This window comes from Asterias amurensis, chromosome 14 (assembly GCF_032118995.1).
Source record: "Asterias amurensis chromosome 14, ASM3211899v1".
Classification (NCBI taxonomy): Eukaryota; Metazoa; Echinodermata; class Asteroidea; order Forcipulatida; family Asteriidae; genus Asterias; species Asterias amurensis.
This window is the reverse complement of record NC_092661.1, coordinates 783,397-806,117: the sequence shown is the minus strand read 5'-3', so window position 1 is coordinate 806,117 and position 22,721 is coordinate 783,397. Positions and strand designations below refer to the sequence as shown.

The 22,721-nt window shown below is 39.0% G+C and overlaps 1 protein-coding gene across 1 annotated transcript; it reads right to left on the bottom strand.

Annotated features, from left to right (window-relative positions):
- Positions 1-9,806: 9,806 nt before the first annotated feature.
- On the bottom strand, positions 9,807-13,126 carry LOC139947475 (uncharacterized). Its single transcript, XM_071945398.1, has 4 exons — positions 12,955-13,126; positions 11,995-12,126; positions 11,365-11,521; positions 9,807-10,297 (listed from the first exon to the last, which is right to left on the bottom strand). Exons 1-4 carry the CDS (start codon positions 13,061-13,063, stop codon positions 10,225-10,227), a joined length of 471 nt encoding a protein of 156 aa, XP_071801499.1. The 5' UTR covers positions 13,064-13,126; the 3' UTR covers positions 9,807-10,224.
- Between the last annotated feature and the right edge of the window lie 9,595 nt (positions 13,127-22,721).

The following is a 22,721-nucleotide window of genomic DNA, read 5'->3' as shown; positions in this document are numbered from 1 at the left end:
AAGATGTGACTGCTCAACCATGCAGCTCAACAATGGGTAACTGTTCTATTTGGTACAGAAAACTTCGAAGTGCCTGCAGAGATGTTGCTAAAATATTCCTAGATTTGGGGGTTTTCTCGTTCATCCTTCAACAATTATTGTTATTATTTCCTTCTATCATGTCTGTGTGTCTCTGGGGGTTTTATTGATAGTTTTGTAATATTTCAAATAATTGTCTGGGTCAAACATCGTGTCGCCCAATCGCCACGGGTTCTCGGAAGACAGCCTTTTTCGGAGTCGTCCTAAAATAGTTCCGACTGTCTAACAACTAGACGTCTATTATGCTATTCCCGCAAAACGTCTCCACAGTACCAAATAAAGGCGTGGCACTCCTAATGGCAACACTATACAAGACATCACCATTCTCTAAATAACCAATTTCAAAATGTGAAGAATTTCAAACTTTTTGGGGTTTTTAGTCTCTCACTGGTTAAGGAATTTCTCGGTTTTGATCTAAACAATCTGTTACTGGAACGCCCGGCCTGGATGGTCCCAAATCTCGTCAAGTATCCTGACGAGATTTGACAGATCTTAGGACTACCAAGAGTTTAAGACAACACCGAGGGAGGGGAGGGGATACGGACTGAAAGCACCGTAGGGTACTCTCAAGACAATCATAAGATGAACCTTTTCTGTCTCCATGACCACGGGAAGCTTTCGCATCAAAATTCTTCTCTCATTTCTGTTAAAAATGAAAAGATGGAATCGTATTGCAACTACTGGTGTTATTTGAACCTTATATTGAAAGCAATGTGCTTATCAGGGGGTTAATTCCCCAGGAGAGACCACAAAGTTGTGTTATTAGAAACTTCTCGCAGTGAGCGTCTGCAACGAGCCATGGTGAAAATTAGCGGGCTGCCAGAGCAAAGACCCTGCCGTTATTGAGCGATAATTTGCCGGTAACCTAATCTGCCAACATGCTGACAAACCATCTTTTCCTGTCAAGAAATGTTGTTCCCTACGTGTGATATTTCGACCATTATGGAGCGACATGACCATGCTGTTATTTATAGTATGTAATTCTAGGCAAGGACAAACGCCTTTTAAGACCTATATCTGTGACCCTTTTCTTTTTAAAGAACAAACGAAGCCGGTTATTTAGTATTTCTGGTTATTAAAATAAACGTTTTTATTTGATGTATAGTTAACCCAGATAATTCAAGGGTCGGTGTTGTGCTCTTTAAAGTCGGAGATAAATAATAAGAAAAAAATATTTCGCACCTTTTAAAAATGGAAGGTTAAGTGTTTCTGATCATTAAAATAAATGTTTGGTATTGTAACTATTCCGAGTAATTTTAGGGTCAATGCTGTGGTCTTGAAAGTCGGAGTTTACTAAGACCAGAAGTATATTCGGCGTCTTTTACAATTGTCACAAGGTGAACTTGTTAATAAAACATATTGATGACGAAGTGTGACCTAAATTGAAATACCGAGAAGTGTGCACTGTCATGGCTGTAAATTACAAGTTTGTGCAACCCAATGTCAAGTGTCCGAGCTATAGCAATCGAAACATTGGGTCATTTCAAACCGTTTTGCAACGTTTCAAACCTCAAGTTGACTCCGTTTTTTGCCAATTTAATAAAGCAGAAGTAAACAACGCCCATCGATTTTGTTTATGTCTGCATTTAATTCGCACTTGCGGTTGTGTACTTACAGGTCTATAATAATGGTTACATCTTAAGCTACAGTCGCAGCCCAATCCCCCCCCCCCCCCACCCCCTCGATTGAAAGAATTGTGACCCTTCCCCTACAATAGTTCGCCCTTTCATTCACATCTTAGAAAGGAACGTCCACAATTGCAGAAACCTTTGAACTTTACATCTGTTTTGGCGATTGCGAAAATGCTCACCAAGTTTGTATCTTTATGATTTATGTTTGACTAAGTTGATGCAACAGGTGTATTATAAGGATCTGTTGATAGATTTATAGATCCGTGTCACACCAAGCAATTTCCTCTCGCAATTTAGAGGCAAAAATAATTATACTGAATGAAAGGAAATATTTTGGTCATACGAGGCAATTTCTTGCCTGTGTTTTAGATTTGCTTTCTTCTTGAAAATTCCGTAAACATCGTTTGTTTGCAATTGCATTGTGGGGCGAGGCTCGTTAAGCACTTAACGCGCTGTTGTGTGAACTTGAACTTCTAAGTACATTACAGCATTTGTTCAACCTAATACTGACTAAGAGGTCAAATTATCAAGAGAGACAACTTTCCTGTGTAAAAATTTCAGCTGAAAGTAATCAACAAGCAAACAAAAACACAGAAGCCTGGGCCTATTTTCACCAAGACCATTAATAATAATAATAACAGGTATTTAGAAACGCTCCCCATAGAAAGCTATATCACAGCGCTTACAGAAACTGAAAAAATAAAAGCACAATAAACAATTACAAAAACCATTGAATCCATCCTTAATGAAGGACCCACTTTTTATTTTATTTATTTTTTCATATTTTTTTTTTTTTTTTTTTTTTTTGGGGGGGGGGGGAGGTGGGGGGGGTTTGTAAGTGTTTTAAGAAATGTTGAGCTATAGAATAAAAACAGTGTCTGTCCGACTGGTGGGGTGCAATTAGCGTCACTTTACTAACAAGATGTAAGATCGCTGATCGTCAAGTGTCCAAAATAAATACCAGCCTCTTTCACTGTTTGCTTTAACCAAGAAAAGGGTGAGCTCTGGTCCTTGTTCTATGTTTCAATGCAGCCACTCAACACCAACACCGTTCCCAAGAAAACATAAACATGCTATCGGCCCCAGACGCAAGGTTACACGACCAGACGAGAAGTAAATCTCCAACCAGAATGGCACCGTAAAATGCCTCGAGCTACCCCCGTTAATATACGTTTTGCATCGGCTAGCCGCGGCAGGCTAAAGCCAACATAGGAACTTCAAGTTGCAGTAATTCTGACAAATTACAAACCCCAGTCCTAGTGTCGAAACTACATTAGTAGCAATCATTTTGAACTTTCGGGGTTTGGATTGAAGGTTAAAAGGAAAAGCCTTTTCATCTTTTGTCACCTTCAACTGACGATGTCTGTTCTTGAACGAAAGTACTCGTATCTCACGACAAAAATAGAATTGCGAAAACAATGTTCTGCTCAGACATCGGCAAGAATTGGTTTTGTTTCTGAGTATTTCTGGTTTAGATTATCTTCATGTTACAACCCCCTTTTTCGAGAATGGTATATGTACTTTCGTTCGTGGTCGCATTAACCTAGTTGTAGTGTACACATCCAGCTGGTTTCCGAATTATGAGAAACATTTATGTCCATAATCAGTTTCTGCTGCTGTAACAATTTGTAATTGGTTCCAATATCTTTATTTTACATCTGTTTAATATTATCAAAATACATCCATCGAATCATGAATGTTCCGTCATCGTGGTCTTTGTCAGTTGAGAGTGTGATCGCTGCTAATCACCATCGCCACACAAATCCCCCTCCCCCTTCCCCGTCCCCGCAATCGTTCAGAAACACCAAAACCCTTGCAAGACTCATACAACCCAATCTTATTTCCACAACTCAGAAGTCTATTAGAACTCATCCCCTGTTTGTTTATCGGCTACCCCAAACTCTTAAAAAGATACGCATAATTGTAATTTCCACAACCCACAACTCTTGAAAAGTTCCATTTAATAAAGTGATTGAACACTTCAGAGATCAAGCGATGTCAAAAGCCTCTTGGAAAACCATCTCCCTTGAAATTACACATTAAACATTGAAAGCAAACAGGGTGCGATATGGTATGAGCCAGCCATGTATTTATGAATTCCACGAAGCCCCGTGGCGAATCCTGTCGTTAAACTCAAGAACTGAGAGCAACCGAAAACCTATAAGCCGTGTGTCTAACCCTATATAGCCAGATCTGGTATCCAGAACCCCCAGATGTGAAGCTGATGATGAATGGGGTCACGAAAAGGTCAAGATACAAAAACAACATGACAGGGTACCTGACGAGACTTGTAGTCTTCGCTCCAGTTGTCTATCATAAAATGTGAATCAGAAAACTCAATATCGGTTATATACACGCAATCCACCAACGGTTGTGCATGAAGTAGGCCAAAAGATTAGCCTTAGGCCTGCAATTTTAGTTTATAAACTTTAAAAAGTATCAAGTTCGTTTTGACGCTGAATGGATGTTCTTTTTAAAATGTTAAGAAGTTTTTCTGTCACTGCCTTTGGGGGTAGGGTGTTAACTGTAATACAAACGTTACTTCGGGTGGGTCTGGATTGAGTGCACCTTATGGGTGGTAAAAACCCCGACACCACCAGAGCAACATGTACTTCGACTTATGTTCTTCTGCCGATTGCTCATCACATACGGTCCTCCAACATTTCAGAAACTTGAGACACTTGCATTACAAGCGACCCTTAGACGCATTAACTTGTGGCATCACCCGATCGCAAAATTACCAAAGACCCACAAAACTCATGAGTTTCAAGGAAAATATAAAACAAAGTGTACATTTCCCTGACCAGGGGTCGATTTCACAAAGAGTTAGGACTCGTCTTATCTTGAGCTAGGACGAGTAACTCGTCCTAACTTGGGACTAATCTTAAGGTCTGCATGCTAGTGCAGGGTTGGGACTCGTTTTAAGTCCTAAGATTAGTCTTAAGTTAGGAAGAGTTTTGTGAAATCGACGGCAGAGTGTACGATCCAAGAAATGCCATGGAGCGTACAATTATTAAAACTTTGGTATACGCAATGGTCTTAAAGCAGTGTCACCCGCTGGGTCGTAGCTCCACTTATGTAGATCTGTTATTTTGTTGGTGGGTTTTCCCTTCTCTAGAACAAATCTAAGGAGTTTTGTCCTCCCACGTCTAAAACTTCCTCATTGTCTTCTCTCCATTGGGTTCATGGCTACTGCAGTGTAAGTTCGCTTTGCTGTGAGTCCTTGGCTTCACAACCATAATCATTTAAATGAGTTTGAAATTATTTGAATTCCCACCTTGGCATTTTATGTTTTTCTCTGATGTTTGTTCGTCGCAGCCATGCCTTTTGTGGGTTTAATAACCTACTTCAGGGTTATAATTTGAAGACTGAAAAGTGAAATGAAGTTCATTGAAATGAGTGATAATAATTCACTAATAATCGAAGAAAAATATGTGATGATAAATCACAAATCTATATCTTAACAGTATTGGAGTGGTATGAGCTAGGTCAAGGGAGACAAGGATGCGGCAACCTTTGTTTTTTTATTTATTCATTATTATTCGCGATGAATGATGATTTTGGTAAACTTGGCTGCCCCTGCAAGGACGTTCCGTCAAAACTACACATGCACCGCTGGTCAGCGTGTGCTTTACGTTTTTGATTGTAAAATTGATGAATGCCATTTTTTAAGAACTTGAAATGCGGTGAAAGGCAGTGACAGTAAAGTCAGGCCGTACAGCGAATATCTATGTTGCTTATTCTATGTTGGATATTCGCATTCGCATAGGTTTGTACGGTGAATATGTACTTGTACATCGATATTGGATGTTCATATCGCCATAGTGTGCGAACAGTTTGGCATAAAGCTACCCTGGTATTCCGGGAGAAGAAAAACAACTCCGCGTTTAAAATTATGCCGTTCAATAATCAACTTTTTACTGTGGAATGTTAACCGTAGTGGTTTGCTCCTAAAACAACAACAGCATAATTATAGGCGGCCCTTCCAATTGAAAAATATGTGAAGGTTAAATGGCGAACATGTTTTTCTGCCAATGTTACAAATTTTTGAGCGGGTGTTTTTTAAATAAAAACGGCCTTGGATCGCACTTAATGTGACAAAAAAGCATAGATTGGTGTCCAACAGTTTAGAAATAACTGTCCATTACCTGAACTTAACTGAATACTGAAGTCTGAAGATAATAATTCTATCACCAAAAGAGGGCATGATCTCGGCATGAGGTACAGGGTGAACATACCACGAGTGGAATTAAGCATGACAGGTCCAGTGACTGGGCCGTCCACGGTTTCGGTGTGCCGGGTCGCTACGGGGTCCTGACTCAAGACAACACCGGAGCAGTCGAGACTTGTTCTAAGACCAGTATTTAAGACGTACAAGTGCACACACCTCAAAAATGCATACTGAGGAACGACAGTAAAGTTAGTTTGACATTGAATATTTGACATTCACATTGGACATTCACATTATGCGAATGTCTTATGTACATACAATATCCAAAAAGCAACATTGATATTCGCACTGTGCAAACATAGTGAATGTCCAATATTCAATATCTAAAATGGAACATTGATATTCGCTGTGCAAACATAGTGAATGTCCAATATTCAATATCTAAAATGGAACATTGATATTCGCTGTGCAACATAGTGAATGTCAAATATCCAATATCTAAAATGCAACATTGATATTCGCACTGTGCAAACATAGTGAATGTCCAATATTCAATATCAAACTAACTTTACTGTCATTTCTTGAGGAGCTTGCTCTTTCCTTGTTCCGTGCACTTAAACAGTTTCCAATAGACTATGAACACAAATTACTTGTGAACCACCCCAGCCATTCTTGTGATTTCCCTAAGGAGTCGACGACTTGTTTTTTCCAATTTTGGTTAGAGTCCTTGGTAGGCAACTGGAAATGAGCACATTGGCTTGAATGTGTTTTTGCGAGAGGAAGATGTTTGCAATTCCTTTAGCGGTTCGATAAACGCACCACTTGTGGTTATTTTTTTTCAAATGGAGAGGGGCAAGAAACGAAACAAAAAAATTTGTGTTAATGTTGTGACCGCTTTACGTCAATATTAGTTTACTCAATTTGGATGCTATAATTGATGTGTGGGTGGTTGGCTGCATGGTATGCGTAGGTTGACTCCGGTAAACACTTTATAAAAAGAGAGCTTGCAGCTTCAACTCAGTAACCCCACCCACCCAATGTTTACTTGTTTCATTTGTTTCATAAACGATCTGTGATATATGGGCGACAATTACTTTTAGTTTTAACAAGTAACACACAAAAGAAGTGCAACATGTCCAAAAAAACTTTCCGGTAGGGTTATTACTCTTACTGTTACAAATAAGCAGAAAGTCTGCCTTTTGGGATCTTTTACAACAGCACGACGATCTATTTTTGCTTAAGGAATTTGAGCACAATGTTGTTTACAAAAAGAGGTCAAAAGCATTCCACAGTTTCGAACTCGTCTAAAAAAAACAGCACACCGTGGGCGTTGGGCTTGACTGTTAATAAGTCCCTTTAAACTTTGTTTTTCAACAATCGCTTTAAAGGAAGTGTCATTTTGAGGTTATTTCATGATTTGTGGTTTGTCGTCCAGCTGTGAATGTCACAACATTACATACTCAGTCTCAGTAGGCAATCGTTTCTATAGGCAACGCCTAACCAAATAGTCAAATCCACGAGTATATTTGTGATTCAGCTAACCGAGTGTCGTAGCCTTCAGTCAAGGCGCACGCCGCACCCCGAAATGTCATGCACGAAAAAGGACCTGGGGTGGATTTCACAAAGAGTTAGGACTAGTCTTATCTCGAGTTAGGACGAGTTACTTGTCCTAACTTAGGTCTATCCATGCAATTTGTATATCTCCTAGGACTAGTCCTAACTAACTCTTTGTGAAATCGACCCCAGCGCTGGTCTTTCTTCGTGCGTGATATCTAGGGGCGCTGCCGCCGCGTGCGCCTTGACTAAAGGCTAGAGTGAACTGGGTACATTATTTGTCGGGTATACCTGAGGATGGCCTTCAATGGAATGTTCCTTTGGGACGTAATACGAAATCGGTCAGCCTTCAAATTTTCTGCTAAGAGAAGGTCCTTTTGGTTGTAGAAATACTTAATTTATTCCCATAACTTTAAAAATTTCGATACACACACCATCAATTGTTTCCCCCAAAACCAGGTGTTCAGGTTTTAAATTAGTAAAAAAATTATGGCCACGTTCACGTTATTTTTGTTCACATTCTCAAAATAATAAGATGGTGTAACATTAAGATTAGTGAGTATTGAGAAACAACGTTATGTACATGTCAAGTCAGAGTTATAATATTTTTTTTGTTCAACCATTATGTTGAGGGTCGATCTCAAAATTATAAAAGATCAGGCCCTGTTATATTGGGGCGGGGTCTAAGCGTTATTTCGTCGACTTTTACTGCATGCATTGTGGACGCCAGACGGACCCCTGATGGAGAATTGGTGCCTCACTTGAACTTTAGATTCCAAACACAATTCCTGTAGTTTGTCTTGAAGTATTATCTTTCCTGGACAGAAGGAATCGTGTAATGTTTAAGCTATTCGGTATCACTTTATTGGTTTCAGTCAATGGAACTTTACCCAGCTTCGATACTATTGTCAATTTTCACAGCGTGAAGACATTAGTTAAAATGCAAGTTGTGTACAACTAGAAATTGGTTGAGAGTTTGCAGGAGTTTCGCCTGAGGCAAGACAGGCACACACTGGTTGGTATAAACCTAATTTGAAGTTAAATTCAAGCGTATACTTTCGGCACTTAAACTTTAAGAGGTTTTTCTGTAACTGTTACCGATTCATTTACCATCTGCAAGCTGTGGAATAAAGGGAACAAATATATGAAGGATTGGATTTCATTTGTTGTGTTTAGAGAGTGGACTGTCCGATCTAGAACGTGGTCGAGCCATTCAGGGAATGGGAGTGGAGGTTGGGGAGTTAGACACAGAACAAATGTGAGCTTGCTGGAACTAGGACACCGACATTCATCATCGAAATGAATATTGATCAATCTATTTTTCATTCAATTGTCGATGAATTTGGCATGGAGAATGTCCCACGACAATGACCTAAAACTGCAGTAAAAACAAACAAATCGGAATGGAATGGCTACTTCGTTTTGTCGAAATACTCTTAGGTCATTTTAAAATGGATGCTTTAATGGTTAGATGTTGACTTATTGTTTTTTTATAGAGCGGTCAACAATTCAAATTTAATGTAAGCTTTTACTGCAGAAAGTTGTCCCTATACCCATGCATGCGTTTACGGACTGTGAATGGGGTAATGGGGTTTCCTGTAGTTTAGTCAGTGCCTCCTTGCTCTATGGTCAGTGTTTGCATCTAGTCTCCTACATCGAAGTTGCAGATTTTTGTTTACTTCCGGGTGGGGAGGGCCCGAGTCCCATATTTCAAAGGGGAATATTCTTCACATAAACAAGTAGAGCTAAAGCTTTCCAGACGATGCCGTACATATGCCCTGTAATATAGAGTTACTCTCAAGCTATTCCCAAAGCTCCAAGGAGGACATAACACTCCATAACTTAACTCCCCCAGGGTAGCGTCCATAGTAACTCAACTCCCCCGGGTACCGCCCACAGTATCCACTATCCGCGGGTCATGACCTCTTTCCCCTCATATTAAACCGATCTGAACCATAACTGGAAAGCTATTTTATATTAGATGGAAATTTATATAGCGAAACAATTCAGGAGAAGTCAATAGGTGCAACAAATTTAACACACTAAATAAGCACCGCACATCAACTAATACGACAAACATGCAAAATGTTGAGACGGTAGCGGGCGTCCTAACTTATCACCGGTCCATTTCTATGGCCCTTTTGGAAACTACGGCTTGCGCTTTGGATTCGGCTTCAGGCTCGGTTCTTAAGTCTGAAGCCCTGAGCGCGTTAAGCAAAGCACGCACAAATTGTCAAAGCAACCGCGGGGCCAAGCTAACCTGAGCAGAATCTGGAGCCGAAGCCGTGGTTTCGAAAAGGGCAAAAATGTCAAAACAGTTTCACAGTCACAAAATTACTACAACAATATTTTTCGAGTATTACTGGGGGAAATGTCCCTTTATTTGACTACATGTTTTTTTGACACAGTAGTTACCCAGTGACTTAAATTTTTACTCAAAATAATTGTTAGCATAAAAACTGACTTGGTAACGAGCAGTGGAGAGCTGTTGATAGTATACAACATTATGAGAAACAGCTCCCTCTGAAGTAACATAGCTTCATATGAATGAGGTAATTTGGTGATTTTTTCTTCATTATTTTCTTGCAACTTCGATAACCAATTGAGCCCATTTTTTTACAGGTTTGTTATTGTATGCACATGTTACGATACACCAAGTGAAAATACTAGTCTATGACAATTACCAAGGGTTTCCAGTGCCTTTGATTTTGTTTACTCTTCAATTTAAGTTCAGATTTAGAAACATATAATTAGGAGTAAACAAACACGGGTCATTTTACCAGACGACTGTTAGACGTTTGAGTTGGACATCAGTCGGTAGACCATGTATCCGTCGTCGGTATTCCGCCAGATGATCAGCTCTCTAAAGTAGAAAAAAAGTAAATTGTTTATAATCTGCATTCAAGAACAAAATATATCAAAATGTGTTTTGTTTTCTTCGTTTCAGCCTACATTTCTCTCCACTACATTGGGCCCCTTAATCCACCAATTCTCGATTTCACTCCACTGTCTTCTGCCCCCCCCCCCCCCATATCTAAAAGCCCTAAGTTCAATGTTTTTGGTTCTGTTTCTTTCATCAATAATGCCTCAAAGTTTCCTTGGATTACACCACAGTGCATCAAGCAAGAAGGATTTTCTGGACCCTTAAAGGTCGCGGCACACAGTCGCACGCTCATTTTTTTGACAAAATGTTGGCCTCCCCCTAAAATTTAGGGTCTGGATCCGTCCTTGGTGTTTATTAGTGTCATCCTGCCTTCCAATTTGAGGGAAAATCTCTTAACGTCGTTCGGATAATATCGGGCCACACAACTTTAAGATGACATAAACCCTCCCCCCCCCAGGATTACAACAATTGCATCGATCAATCCCACCCAATCAATTTTAAAGGCAGTGGACACTATTGGTAATTACTCAAAATAATTGTTGCAATAAAACCTTACTTGGTGACGAGCAATGGAGAGCTGTTGATTGTAAAAACATTTTGAGAAATAGTTTTTGAGAAAGATGTAATTTCTCACTCAATATAACGCTTTAGCTGAAGCCTTTTATTATGAATCTGAAAGAACACAAAGTAATACAACAAGGGTGTGTTTTCTTTCAGTATTCTCTCGCAAATTCGATGACCAATTGAGCCCAAATGTTCACATGTTTGTTATTGTATACGTATGTTGGGATGCCCCTAGTGAGAATACTCCTCTTTGACAATTACCAAAGGTGTCCAGCCGTCGATTTCACCAAACTATTCCTAACTTAGGATTAATTTTAGGACTGAGTCCCTTATCCAAATACGTAGGAAGCATTGAACCCATCCTAAGTTAGGACGGGTTACTCGTCCTAACTCGAGTTAGGATTAATCCTAGAGTTTCGTGAAATCGGCTGCAGTGTCTTTAAACTCACACGAAAGTGGGTAAATTTGAGAGGAAAACTTACTTGCTGACATGAAACAGTTCGTTCTCGTGACTGTACCATTTTTGACCGAGAAGGACGTAGACAAAGGCTGCCCCTTCCTCGAGTGGTGCCACGTCAAGGTAGAATTTCTCCACCCTGCCGATTTTACTGGCTAGAATTTCTCCTACCTCATGGATAGCTATACAAGGATGACAACAATATTTATGTAATAATTATAACAAGTAAAATCATTAAATCAGAAGCCCCCTACCCCCCCCCTCCCCACCCCACCCCCTGTACCCTTTTGTCACAGCCTTCGTGTCAAATACTTTTTGCGCGACACAGCATACCAATTCCACAGATTTACACTAAACTTACACGGTTTGAAGACAGTTTATGTAGAAAGCATCCCTTAAAATAACTATTACTTGCTGAGGTACTGTAGTTTTTGAGAAATGAGTGAACAATTTCATGAAAACAATTTTCGTCTCAGGAGACGAACATTATTTTTAGCATCCGGAAATCAATGTTTGACGACTATCTGAAACTTCTTCTACAGGTACATTGAATTACATTCATCTTCAAACACAGTGAGTAGGGATTCATACCATGGTCCAAAACGTGATCTATGACAGGTATCAATACTTGTTTTTGTGATATTTAAGACAATACCTTCCTTTCCGATAGCTGGAGGATAACCCTCAAACGAGATAATAGCTTCCGGATCGAACATATTCACCGATTCATCCACCTGACCGTTTGCCAGGGTGTCGATTAACTTGTTCGTCAAGGCTATCATCTTATCTGCGAAACAACAATTGAACAAATCCTTTCTTATAGTCGACGGAAGAGACAAAAGCCCTTTTAGAAACCATGGCTTCGGCTTTGGATTCGGCTTGAGGCTCCGTTCTCTCGTCTGAAGCCCTGAGTGCGTATACGTAAAGCACGTGCAATTGTTAAAACAACTCCGGGGCCTAGCTAGCCTGAGCTGAATCCAAAGCCAAATCGTTTCGAAAAGGGCCAAAATAACAGGTTCGTTAAATTTGTTGTCCAGGAAAAAAAAAATACACATTGAAGACAAAATGTATTAAATCGAATCTCTTTCATTTTGAAGTTTTAATTTTGAAATTGTGCAATGCACTTATTTTTCAACAGACTGAGCCCTAATGAGAGTGTGGAACGTAATAAAATGTTGTATAATTTCATTTAATTTATAATAAATATTTCAGAGCGACTTTGAAACTTGACATCATCATTGGGCATAATAAACAACTTTGCCTGTATACTTTCAAAAAAGTTATGTTTTTGTTCAGTCACCAGGTCAAATTCGATGTCGTTTTAATTGAATATTATCATAACGATTCAAAATAACAAATATTATTTTCAAACCGTATTCAAACGATTTTGACAAAAATGCTCTTAAAAGGGAATCAAAAATAATAGTATGTTATAATACATTTTGTTTAAATTAACGCTATGCTTGAAACAAGAAGGGCTTCTTTTTTCTCTATTTTCATGAAGAACGATATTTTGGGGGAAATGCGTGCATCAAACAACTGAATATGACATTGGATTTCCTAGTTTGATATGACACTAGAACTGAAATTAATAATTATTTCAATAAATATTTACCTTCGACGTTTCGTTCTTCAATGCCATGCTTAGCTGCAGCCACGCCTGCCGGTGCACGCCATGCGCCACAAACGAGCAGAAACACACACACGAATTGTAATAGAGACATCTTCCAGAAAAATCTTCAACTAGTGGAAATGATTCAGTTCGTTCCTGTTTAGTTGTACTTGTGTCAAGTGCTTGGTTGAATTGAGATTTTCTACTCGAAAACAACTTTATATAAGTAGGAATGTAGCCCCTGTTTGGTGATCAGCAACAGTGAACCACGTGATACGAGACAAGGCACATTGTAGGTATATTGGTAATAGTAAGCACAACGCACGTAATCATAGCAGTTAATTAGTATTATTTATTATTTTAGTTTGAGGATTAACTTAACGTCTTCTTAATCCACCTATTTACTGTCACTTACTCTGGTAGATCATAATAAAATTATCTCTACCGAAGCTCAAAAATAGCTAATTAGAGATTATACCGTATAATTATTATCAACTCTTGCTGAGTTCTTGGCTTTTGCAGTGCGGGCATCCACACAATAGGCAACATTCAACAGCTTCGACTTCTGCATCAAAAGCGGAGTGTATGATATTCGTAAGCCTTGACATTTTGCCATAATGAACCCCCCCCCCCCCCCTTCTCCAACCCTTCCCCTCCCTTCAGTTTGCTTGTTATTTTTCGCTTGTAATTTTCTGCTAACATTAATTTGTGTGTATACCTTTTCAACTTTGTCTTGTATTGTTGTTAATTCTGATAATGACTTTGGGATTTGGGGACTCTGATAGGCCCTAATGATCTTTAAATGTTTCGGTGTGGGCGCTATGTAGCATTGTTTTCGATGGATTTAGCGCTTTATACATTTATATTATTATTATTATTATTACCCCCAACCTTTCTTCAATCCCCACCAAACCGCTCATCCACTCCCCACCCCACCCCTCCTCTAATCCCAAACCCTCTTCCAACCCCCACTTAGCCCTCCTCTAACCCCCACCTTCCCTCCTCCAACCCCCACCCACTACCTCCAACTCCCACCCACTACCTCCAACCCCCCCCCCCTCCTCCAACCCCAACACCTCCCCCATTCCCCATTCTCTTCCATTGAGAAAATGGCGTCGACCCATCGTAAACACAGGTCACGCACAGTTCCCTTGGCCTATTTGTAAGGGGGAATTTGTAAAGCATACCAATAGGGATTCGAACCCTATAGTCTTCCGTGTATTAAGAACGCTCTTTGAAAGAACAGCGTTATATAACTATAATGGGTTGCCCTACACCAACAAGAAAGGAGAAAGAAACTGAGAACAAGTGATGACTGTAGAATGTCTTAGCATGAAAGACTTCTTGTTATGCAAATAAGGAGATCTTGGCACGGGTTTCGAAGCCCTCGTTGTGGCCGATTTATTACGGCATTACTGGACGTGTCGCGCTGGAGGACGGCCGGATCTCTCGGCTCAACTTAGGGTCTTGGACGTCGCGTTTTCCTGATGAACTTTCTTGCAACTTTGTCAAAATTGTTGCATTTTCTGATGAACTTTGCAAATTTGTCGAAATTCTCACCAGAGTAGTCATGTGCATTCAGAACTATTTTGTCAAAACTGTTGCACGTTTAAAATGGTGATATTATTCTAAAAAGCTTGGTCAACTATTTGAAGTATAGGCCTAAACAGCACACGAAGTTTGCACGTTGTGTTTTTTTGTCACATGGCCGAAATGTTGTACTCAAAACTGCAGTGTTCAACACACAATTCACTGTTGAGTTCTTCACTACATTATTGTGAATTCCACGAAGTTCTCTAGTACCAACTACAGACTTTCTAATGCTAAATGAACTTCGGTGTTTGAGCCCAGGTAGCAGTAGAGAGCTGCCCCGAGTCGCCGTAGAACGGGGCGTGAACCTCCATGACCGAAAGCCGAATGAACACATCGAGCTATCGACAAAAATAAGGTAAGACTTTTGAGACATTACTCCCAACCTTGCGGAGTATCGGCCCTACAACGAAACCCTTTAAATTTTTGTTTATAAAAAAATTTGTTCAAAAAACGAGAAAAAGTGAGAATGTGTCCCTTTTCGAAACTACGGCTTCGGCGTTGGATTCACTCCCATCCAAACCATAATGTTGCCATTGAAGATTTAAGCAAGAAAAGCGTTACTGCAGTAATGCCTCTCAGATTGTGTATTTCAAGATGGGATTATTCTTCATGCTGGATTTATTCCTTCCATATTTTCGGCGATGTCTAAAAAACGTGACGACCTTTTGAAATGAAAATGTCAAGGTTAATTTATCTGAATACATCTACATTTACAAAGAACTTTTCCAAATACCAAAGGTTTACTTTGCACTTTTTTTCTTTAACTGTAGCATTGATTGATACATTGATTCAACGGAGCAAGCAGCCAGTAGCCAGTAGCCAGCAGCCAGCAGCCAGTAGCCAGCAGCCAGTAGCCAGCAGCCAGCAGCCAGCAGCCAGCGGCAGGCAACTGGCGGCAGGCGGCAGGCGGCAGGCGGCAGGCGGCAGGCGGCAGGCGGCAGGCGGCAGGCAGCGGACGGCAGCAGGCAGCGGACGGCAGCAGGCAGCGGACGGCAGCAGGCAGCGGACGGCAGCCACCAGCCACCAGTCACCAGCCATGCAATTCAACCAGCCAGCAGCGAGCTCCCTTCCAGCCAAGCTTCAAGTTGCATCAACGGGACTGTTTTGTGAGAGGCAAGGAGAGGGTGGCCCGTATGGGACAGGTACAACAAAAACTAAAAATTATTTCATAGTTTTGTACATTTAAGGACGCTAGGTGGCAGCAGACTTGGCAGGTACATTTATTGTTCTTGGTTGTGGGCCCGTGCTCAGACCTAAATTAACAATGGAAATTTACCTGGAAAGTTTGCTGCCACCCTAACCCTGACCCTAACTCTAAACCACTTCAGGTTTAATTCACTGACTCTAAAATGAGCAAAGCAAATAATCAAAGACCCGGCAGCCCTTTTGTCTACAAAATGCATCTTATATTTATCCCGATTGAATTGTTTTACAGTTTCTCCTTGTATGCCAGCAAAAATTAGGACAGAATTTTGAATATCATCACTTCTCTTCCACTAGTGCTTGAAATTAATCAACTTTAAATTTCATTATTAATCAACAAATCTGAATACCTCAAATTTTATATATTGAGTGAATGAAAAACATAATAAGAGAGAGCATAGTATTATGTTATTGTGGTTTACTCGTAACCATTTTAATTGTCATTAATTTGTCAAATTGTTTGTGTCCATGTGTTTGTTTGTTATCCCTCCCTCTTCCCGTTCTATTGTACACAGCCTCTTGCCCCAAACATTGATTCTTTGTGAACAAGTAAAATAGATAAAGACAACTTATGTTTTTGAATTGAATTGAATTGATTTCGAGGGAACTAAATACTGTTTTCGATGAACGATATAATCCTCTTTCGTTTAAATATAGGGACCAGTGTGAACATTTAATGCAATTTAGATAGGCCTAGGTAATTTAGTGACTTCAAGCCACCTGATGGCATCCTAGTCGAGGTCCCTGAGTTCCTGTTTGCCTTTTGGTGGTCTGAAGTCAGGGCAGTTATGTATGTCGTAGTTGATAGTTAGTTCGGTTGGCCGCCACACTGACACAAAAATTGAGCTTGTAGCTATGAGGACATTGGGGCTACCAGCTCAAATTTGTGTCGGTAATTTTTGAAAATAGAATTAGCTGTTGCAAACATCTTACCTACTGAGGTTATAAAAGTTGTAATATTTAGTATAATATTCCGAGGCAACGAATTAATTCTAATTTTATTTTCTTTGTTTAGGTGCTCCTACCTTTGTGCCGACGAGTCTCACGAGACAGTGCCCAGATGGGAGTTTATCTATGGATATGTGGTTTGTGGACGTAACTTTGGAGTCCTCGCTGGAGACAACGCCGGATTCAGGTAAGGAAAACTTGGCACCATCCGACCTCCACTTTTTAATTTTTTTTCGCGATTTTTTTTTCATAAAAGCTGCCCTTTATCCTTAAAAGCCTTAATTGCTTTTTACGTCTCGAAGGGCAGCAAACACACTCTAGTTAGAATTATGGAGACATATACTGCAACTTTTCCAAGAAAACAATGAAGTATTTGATAAAAGCTGCCCTTTATCTTTAAAAGCCTTAATTGCTTTGTATCTCTCGAAGGGCAGCAAACACACTCTAGTTAGAATTATGGGAATATTCTACAAATTTTCAATGAAAAAAACAGTTGCTCAATATTACCGTTGATGCACTCCTTGAAAACAGATGTCATGTGTTTTTCATACATGATTAACAACTAGCTTCTTTAGTGCCTTATGATGGTTCTCAAAAAAACCAAAAAAATTCTCTAAAAGAGAGTTGTTTCTCTTAAAAAAAGAGAAACAAAAGTTACATTATTCATAAAGCACAATTCATAGTGGAGGTCGGATAACGCAAGTTATCTAAATCAAGATCAAGACGAAGACTTCAAAGTGTAAGAGGAGAGGTAACCCGTTCTCTTGCAGAGTCCCACCCCTCGTACCGCCCCTTCCCCTTCAAAATGCTCTTCGATCTTGTTGATGTTGTCCTTACTAGTGCAGTTTTCAAGGAGACTTTAGGGTTTCTTGGCATTTTCTTGAGATGCATATTGGTCGAAGCCAATGATGCTTTTTAGTTAGGAGACTAGTCTTACTGGAATTTTCGGGGTTGATACTTCAAGTTGTCAGTTGTCATGTTTATTTAAAATTGTCATGATTTTACATTTTAATCAGTAACATTTTAAACATATTTGATAATTATTGTTTCCCAAAAAGAAAAAAAAGAAAAAATATATAAATTTAAGAAATCAAATGTAAATTAAATCCTTTCTGCCACCAAGCATTTGTAATGTAGGCAACCAAATTTAACCAACCATCCAAAGTAATTTGTAGTAATTATTATGCAGTAAAATAATTATTCTAGTCTATAATCAACATTCATTTGATGATTAATGTTTGATTGAGGAGTTAAGTAAATAGATCATTTAGACTTACTAAATTAATATTTACTTATTCCTAAAATCAGCATGACATCATTTCTGAATGTAGACATTTTCAATAAGTCTAAACAATTTGTTTTTATAAATAACATATAGCTAAATGAATGACTAATGTTTGATTTAGGAGTTGTAAATAAAGAATTTAGTCCAGCTAAATGAATATTTACATATTCCCGATATCAGCGTTATATCGTTCCTAATATGTAGACATTTCCAACTAAATTGATTGAAAATTAGGGAAAAAATTAAGATAATAGCTGCAAAACTTCCTCAACTAGATAAAATCTATAACATATTTATATAAAAAAAATGGGGGGGGGGCGGGTAAAGCATTCAGCAAAAGCACTTTATGCGCGCTTCGAAAAAGCAGCGAGACCAAATGAAAAGCGAAAAATGACAAATACAAACCCAGAAGGCAAGAGAGGAGAGATGATGGAGGAAAAAAGAGCCGCCATGGGAGGAAGACGTCAGTGGTGCCTCGGTACGTATGGTGGTAAGATAGTAAAGGCCTTGAGTATCAGTTTTGGCCTAGAAATAAGACTAACTCTCTACTCTTTCAGCAGGTTTTGATGGAGATGGGTTAAGTATAAGGTGTGACTGGCGTAGTACTTAGTCTTGATTTCAAGACGCTCAAACTTATTTATTTTGCGGTGACTCAATTCACACAAGGACAGTAAAAACAAAATCCCAACCAAAAACAAGAGAACGTCTTGAAACCAAACTAAGAACTACGCCTGTCACCAGTGGCATGGCTTGAAGTCACTGAGTGACTGGAGGTCAACTGGAGGTCAACTGGAGGTCAGCAGTTTGGAGCCAAGGTTGGAGCAAAGTATCGGGTATAAATATTGGTAAGATGGACAGAAAAATAACCCCTCCCCTCCACGGCTCTAAAATTTCCTAAACAAATTTGAGATTTAACATTTATTTTCCACATCCACTGACCGGCATCCAGGCCATAGTTTCTTTTGTTTGTTTTCCCAGAGTCTGGACCCGTTCCTCCTGAAGATGCTGTGGCAGATGACGTGCAGATAAACCAGTCATGAAACTCCCTTTGATGTCGCCGATTCATGACCTGAGGTCACTGGGCCTGATGAGTTGCAGTAAAGGTTCCAAGTATCATGTGAAGTGTTAAGTATGAGAGTAAGTGTGGAAGAAAAGTACTCTTCTCTAGGTGGGGAGAGGGATACTTTTCTTTCACACTTGCTTTCAACTGTTATTTTTCGCACCTCAGAACGTTTCCATCAACAGGCTAGCTGCTATACCTAAAGCAAGCCAATCGAAACTTGAAGACCAATAATTAAGAACTCACTCCGCGGTAGTGAAGTTTAATATAGCGAGAAGTCCCCCTTGATCATACAATCTAAAGGAGAAGTCATGTTTTCCCACCTTCCGCCCATGTGGTTAAAAAGCAAGACAGTTCTTTTCAGAACTGCGAAGTCTCCGGAATTCCGAAAATCTACTCTGCGGTAGTAGAATATAGCAAGACGGAAATTTTTTGACAATGGACATGCAAGAATTTAAAATAGACCTGCTCCCTACTGGTACTTGTATAAAAAATAGTTAACCAAATTAATCTTTGAAACTGTATATTTTTATCAAAAGATCCAAAAGATGACGGAAGATTTCTGGACTCTGTACCACCAGCTGAAGAAGGACTGTGTCAAATCTAGCCAGATGACTCCGCTACAAGTTCAACCGTTCAAGTGACGTACCGATGTTAAGGCTAAACAACACTGTTTGGACCAGAGCAAAAAGTCAACTACAGTCAATTTTGGTAAGTTGGAAATAACTCCTTCTAAAATCTTTCTTTGAAGAGAAGGTTCATCCCACAAATTTGGCAAAATGAGTTGAAGGTTTAAATTCGATTTAAAAGACTACATTCATTCGGATCATTTTTAATAAGCACACCCTGGTGGAAAAACTTCATTCGAAAAAAGAAGGCCAGGTTTGTCAGAAGAATTTGTTGTAGAAAGTTTACCAAAACCTGGAATGTTAAGTCATGTTATGTGTGCAGAACTGGGCAAAATTTCATAAAGCTTGTAAGCGTAAAAACTTACTAAGCACAGAAAAACCTTGCTAAACAGAAACTGGATACTAGTAAAATTTCCATTAAGCTTACATTCTTGCAACATTTTTTAGCTTTTAAAAGAAATTTGCCGAGGTATTTTTCTGCTCAACAGCTTGCTGAATATCTTGCCCTCGTTTGAGCTAGAGTGGAATTTTCTTTGTAAGCAGACGTAACTTTTTCTCAAAACAAGTGATACTTGCATTGAAATAATTTATCAAAATTAATCTTAGAAAATTATTCATTTTCTACCACAGATTGAGCTTGGAGATGACACACACACCCAACATTTTGTGGGGACGGAGCTCCGCTGGCCCCCACGAGCACTCTCCTACGAGGACCTCCGACTCCGTAGTTTGCCGAGCTCTGAGAAGACTGTCCCTGGACCAGGGACTAACCAACACTTTGTGGACTGAAAGCCACCTGCTCAAGAAGGACTGTGTTAAGTCTAGCTATTATTGACTCTCTGCTACAAGTTCATCCGAGTGACGAAGGAATGTTGTAAGGATAGAACCTGGAGACTTTTTGGACTGAACATCTAAAGATCTTCCCTATGGCTCAAGGGACAAAGGAACATGACATTGAAACACATTTCAGAACCAACTCTCCTCCCAAAGGAGAGTGTACAACATGGCCCAATTTCATAGAGCTGCTTAAGCACAAAGGTAGCCGAGCACAGAAAAAAAAATGTTTACCAGAGTAAAAATACCAGCCAAATAACAATGTACAATTTCTGACTGGTATCCTGCTAATTTCTGCTAAGCACAGAATGTGTAAGCAAATTATTCTGCTTGAGCAACTCTATGAAATTGGGCCATGGTTGTACCTGCAAGTTTACTTCTTATTTTGTCCACGCCATGCTTCAATGTCTGTTGGACTGCCACTGACTGATGAAGGACTGTGTCAAGTTTAACCAGATGGTGATGACCCCATGTTCAACTGAAACAAGCTGGACCATGATGGCGCCCTCTATGACGACACTCGCGGGGAGGACCAAGGCCCAAATTTATAGAGCTTAACAATTCATACTGCTTAACAATTGTCTGCTTAGCAGACATGAGCAGGATACCAGTAACAGACTGTATATGTGACACGCTAGTTTGGCTGGTACCCTTATTCTGTTAAGCAATATTTTATTGTGCTTAGCTACTTATTGTGGTTAGCAACTCTATGAAATTGGGCCCTGCTTAGGGTGTGTCTGAATGTGTGGTTGTGGCTATGGCTGCAGCTGTTGCTATGGGCCTCATACCATACTTTAAACATGTTCATGTGAGGATCAAGCCGTATCCACAGCCACTATTTCAGACACAGTCTTCTAGTATCGTTGTTTACTCAATGGGCTTTTCTTGGATTCATCAAAATCCCATACCAATATTGTACAAGTAGCTTACTTCTCACATCAGTTGATTTGATAAAATTGGCAGCCTGGCCTCTTGCCAAGCATTGTATGGCTCATCATGGATAATCAAATTTAGTAAAACCAAGTACAATATTATGCTTTGGATTTTGATGGAGTCATTTTGAATGCAACTCTCTAGATTTGTGCAGCTTTTGTAAATAGAAAATATTTTTTCGGGTTACCACAAAGTCAGAAAGCAAACTATGAGCCTTGTTTTTGTCCTTTTTGCTAAAATAATATTATAACTTCACAATTGAGTGAAAATGCTAAAGACAGTTTTAAACAAGTTTGTTGCATGAAGATTTGAACAAAATTTCATTCGAACCAAACTCACAAAATTTACCGAAGTTTTTTTATATGATTGTTAGACATCGTGTCAAGAAAAAATAATGCAGATTTAGCCATTATTTTTATCATGGTGCACTGCTTTGTAAATAATTTATTAATTATTATTTATTTAGGAAACTTGTCAATATAAAGATAAAATTGCAATGTTATTGTTTACGACTATCTTGAAGTGTTTTGAGATAATAAATTAATTGTGTTTAAATTTAAAACATCTGTTCAATTATTTTTTTTGTCCCTTTATCTAAACTGATGAGGTAAACTGTACACATTGTCTAATAAGTATAATTCAACTTAAGTTACTTAGTAGATAATTTAATTACTGCTATGTTTTCTATTGTTTAGTTATTGTATTTCATCTGAAGTAATGATACTATAGCGAAGCTAAAGTTTAAAGCAGTATTTACATAATCAAAGTCTATTTTGTTGTTGCTTTATTTTCTAAAAATAAATAATAATTTGTTGCTTAAACATTCTTGATTTTACATGTAAGTGCCTTGCATTTTTAGATGCACTTTTTGTTGTTTAAGGGTTTGTATTAATTATTTCTATTTATTTAATTTCTCGGGTAGATAAAAAGTTAAACAATGCACTTTATTTTGGTAATAAAAATGGCAGTACAAATTAAGTTTATTTTAATATTATGAATTAATCAATGAGAATAATAAACGATAGAAAAGTCAAACAGAATAATAAAAGGGCCGGCGCAACACCATGCTCAGTGGGGCAATGACCAACCGAAGTATTTATTTGTTGTTATGTGTAAGTTTTGTTTGGGATATTAATTAAACTATTATACCAAGTTCAGGGAAGGGTGATTTAAGGGCACTTGAAAATACTGCAATTATTCAAGTAACTCCCTCAGAATTTACATAGTTTCTGGGAAAGGGGTAATTTTCACTCGAATAATAAAAGACTTCTGCTGAAGCCTTTTA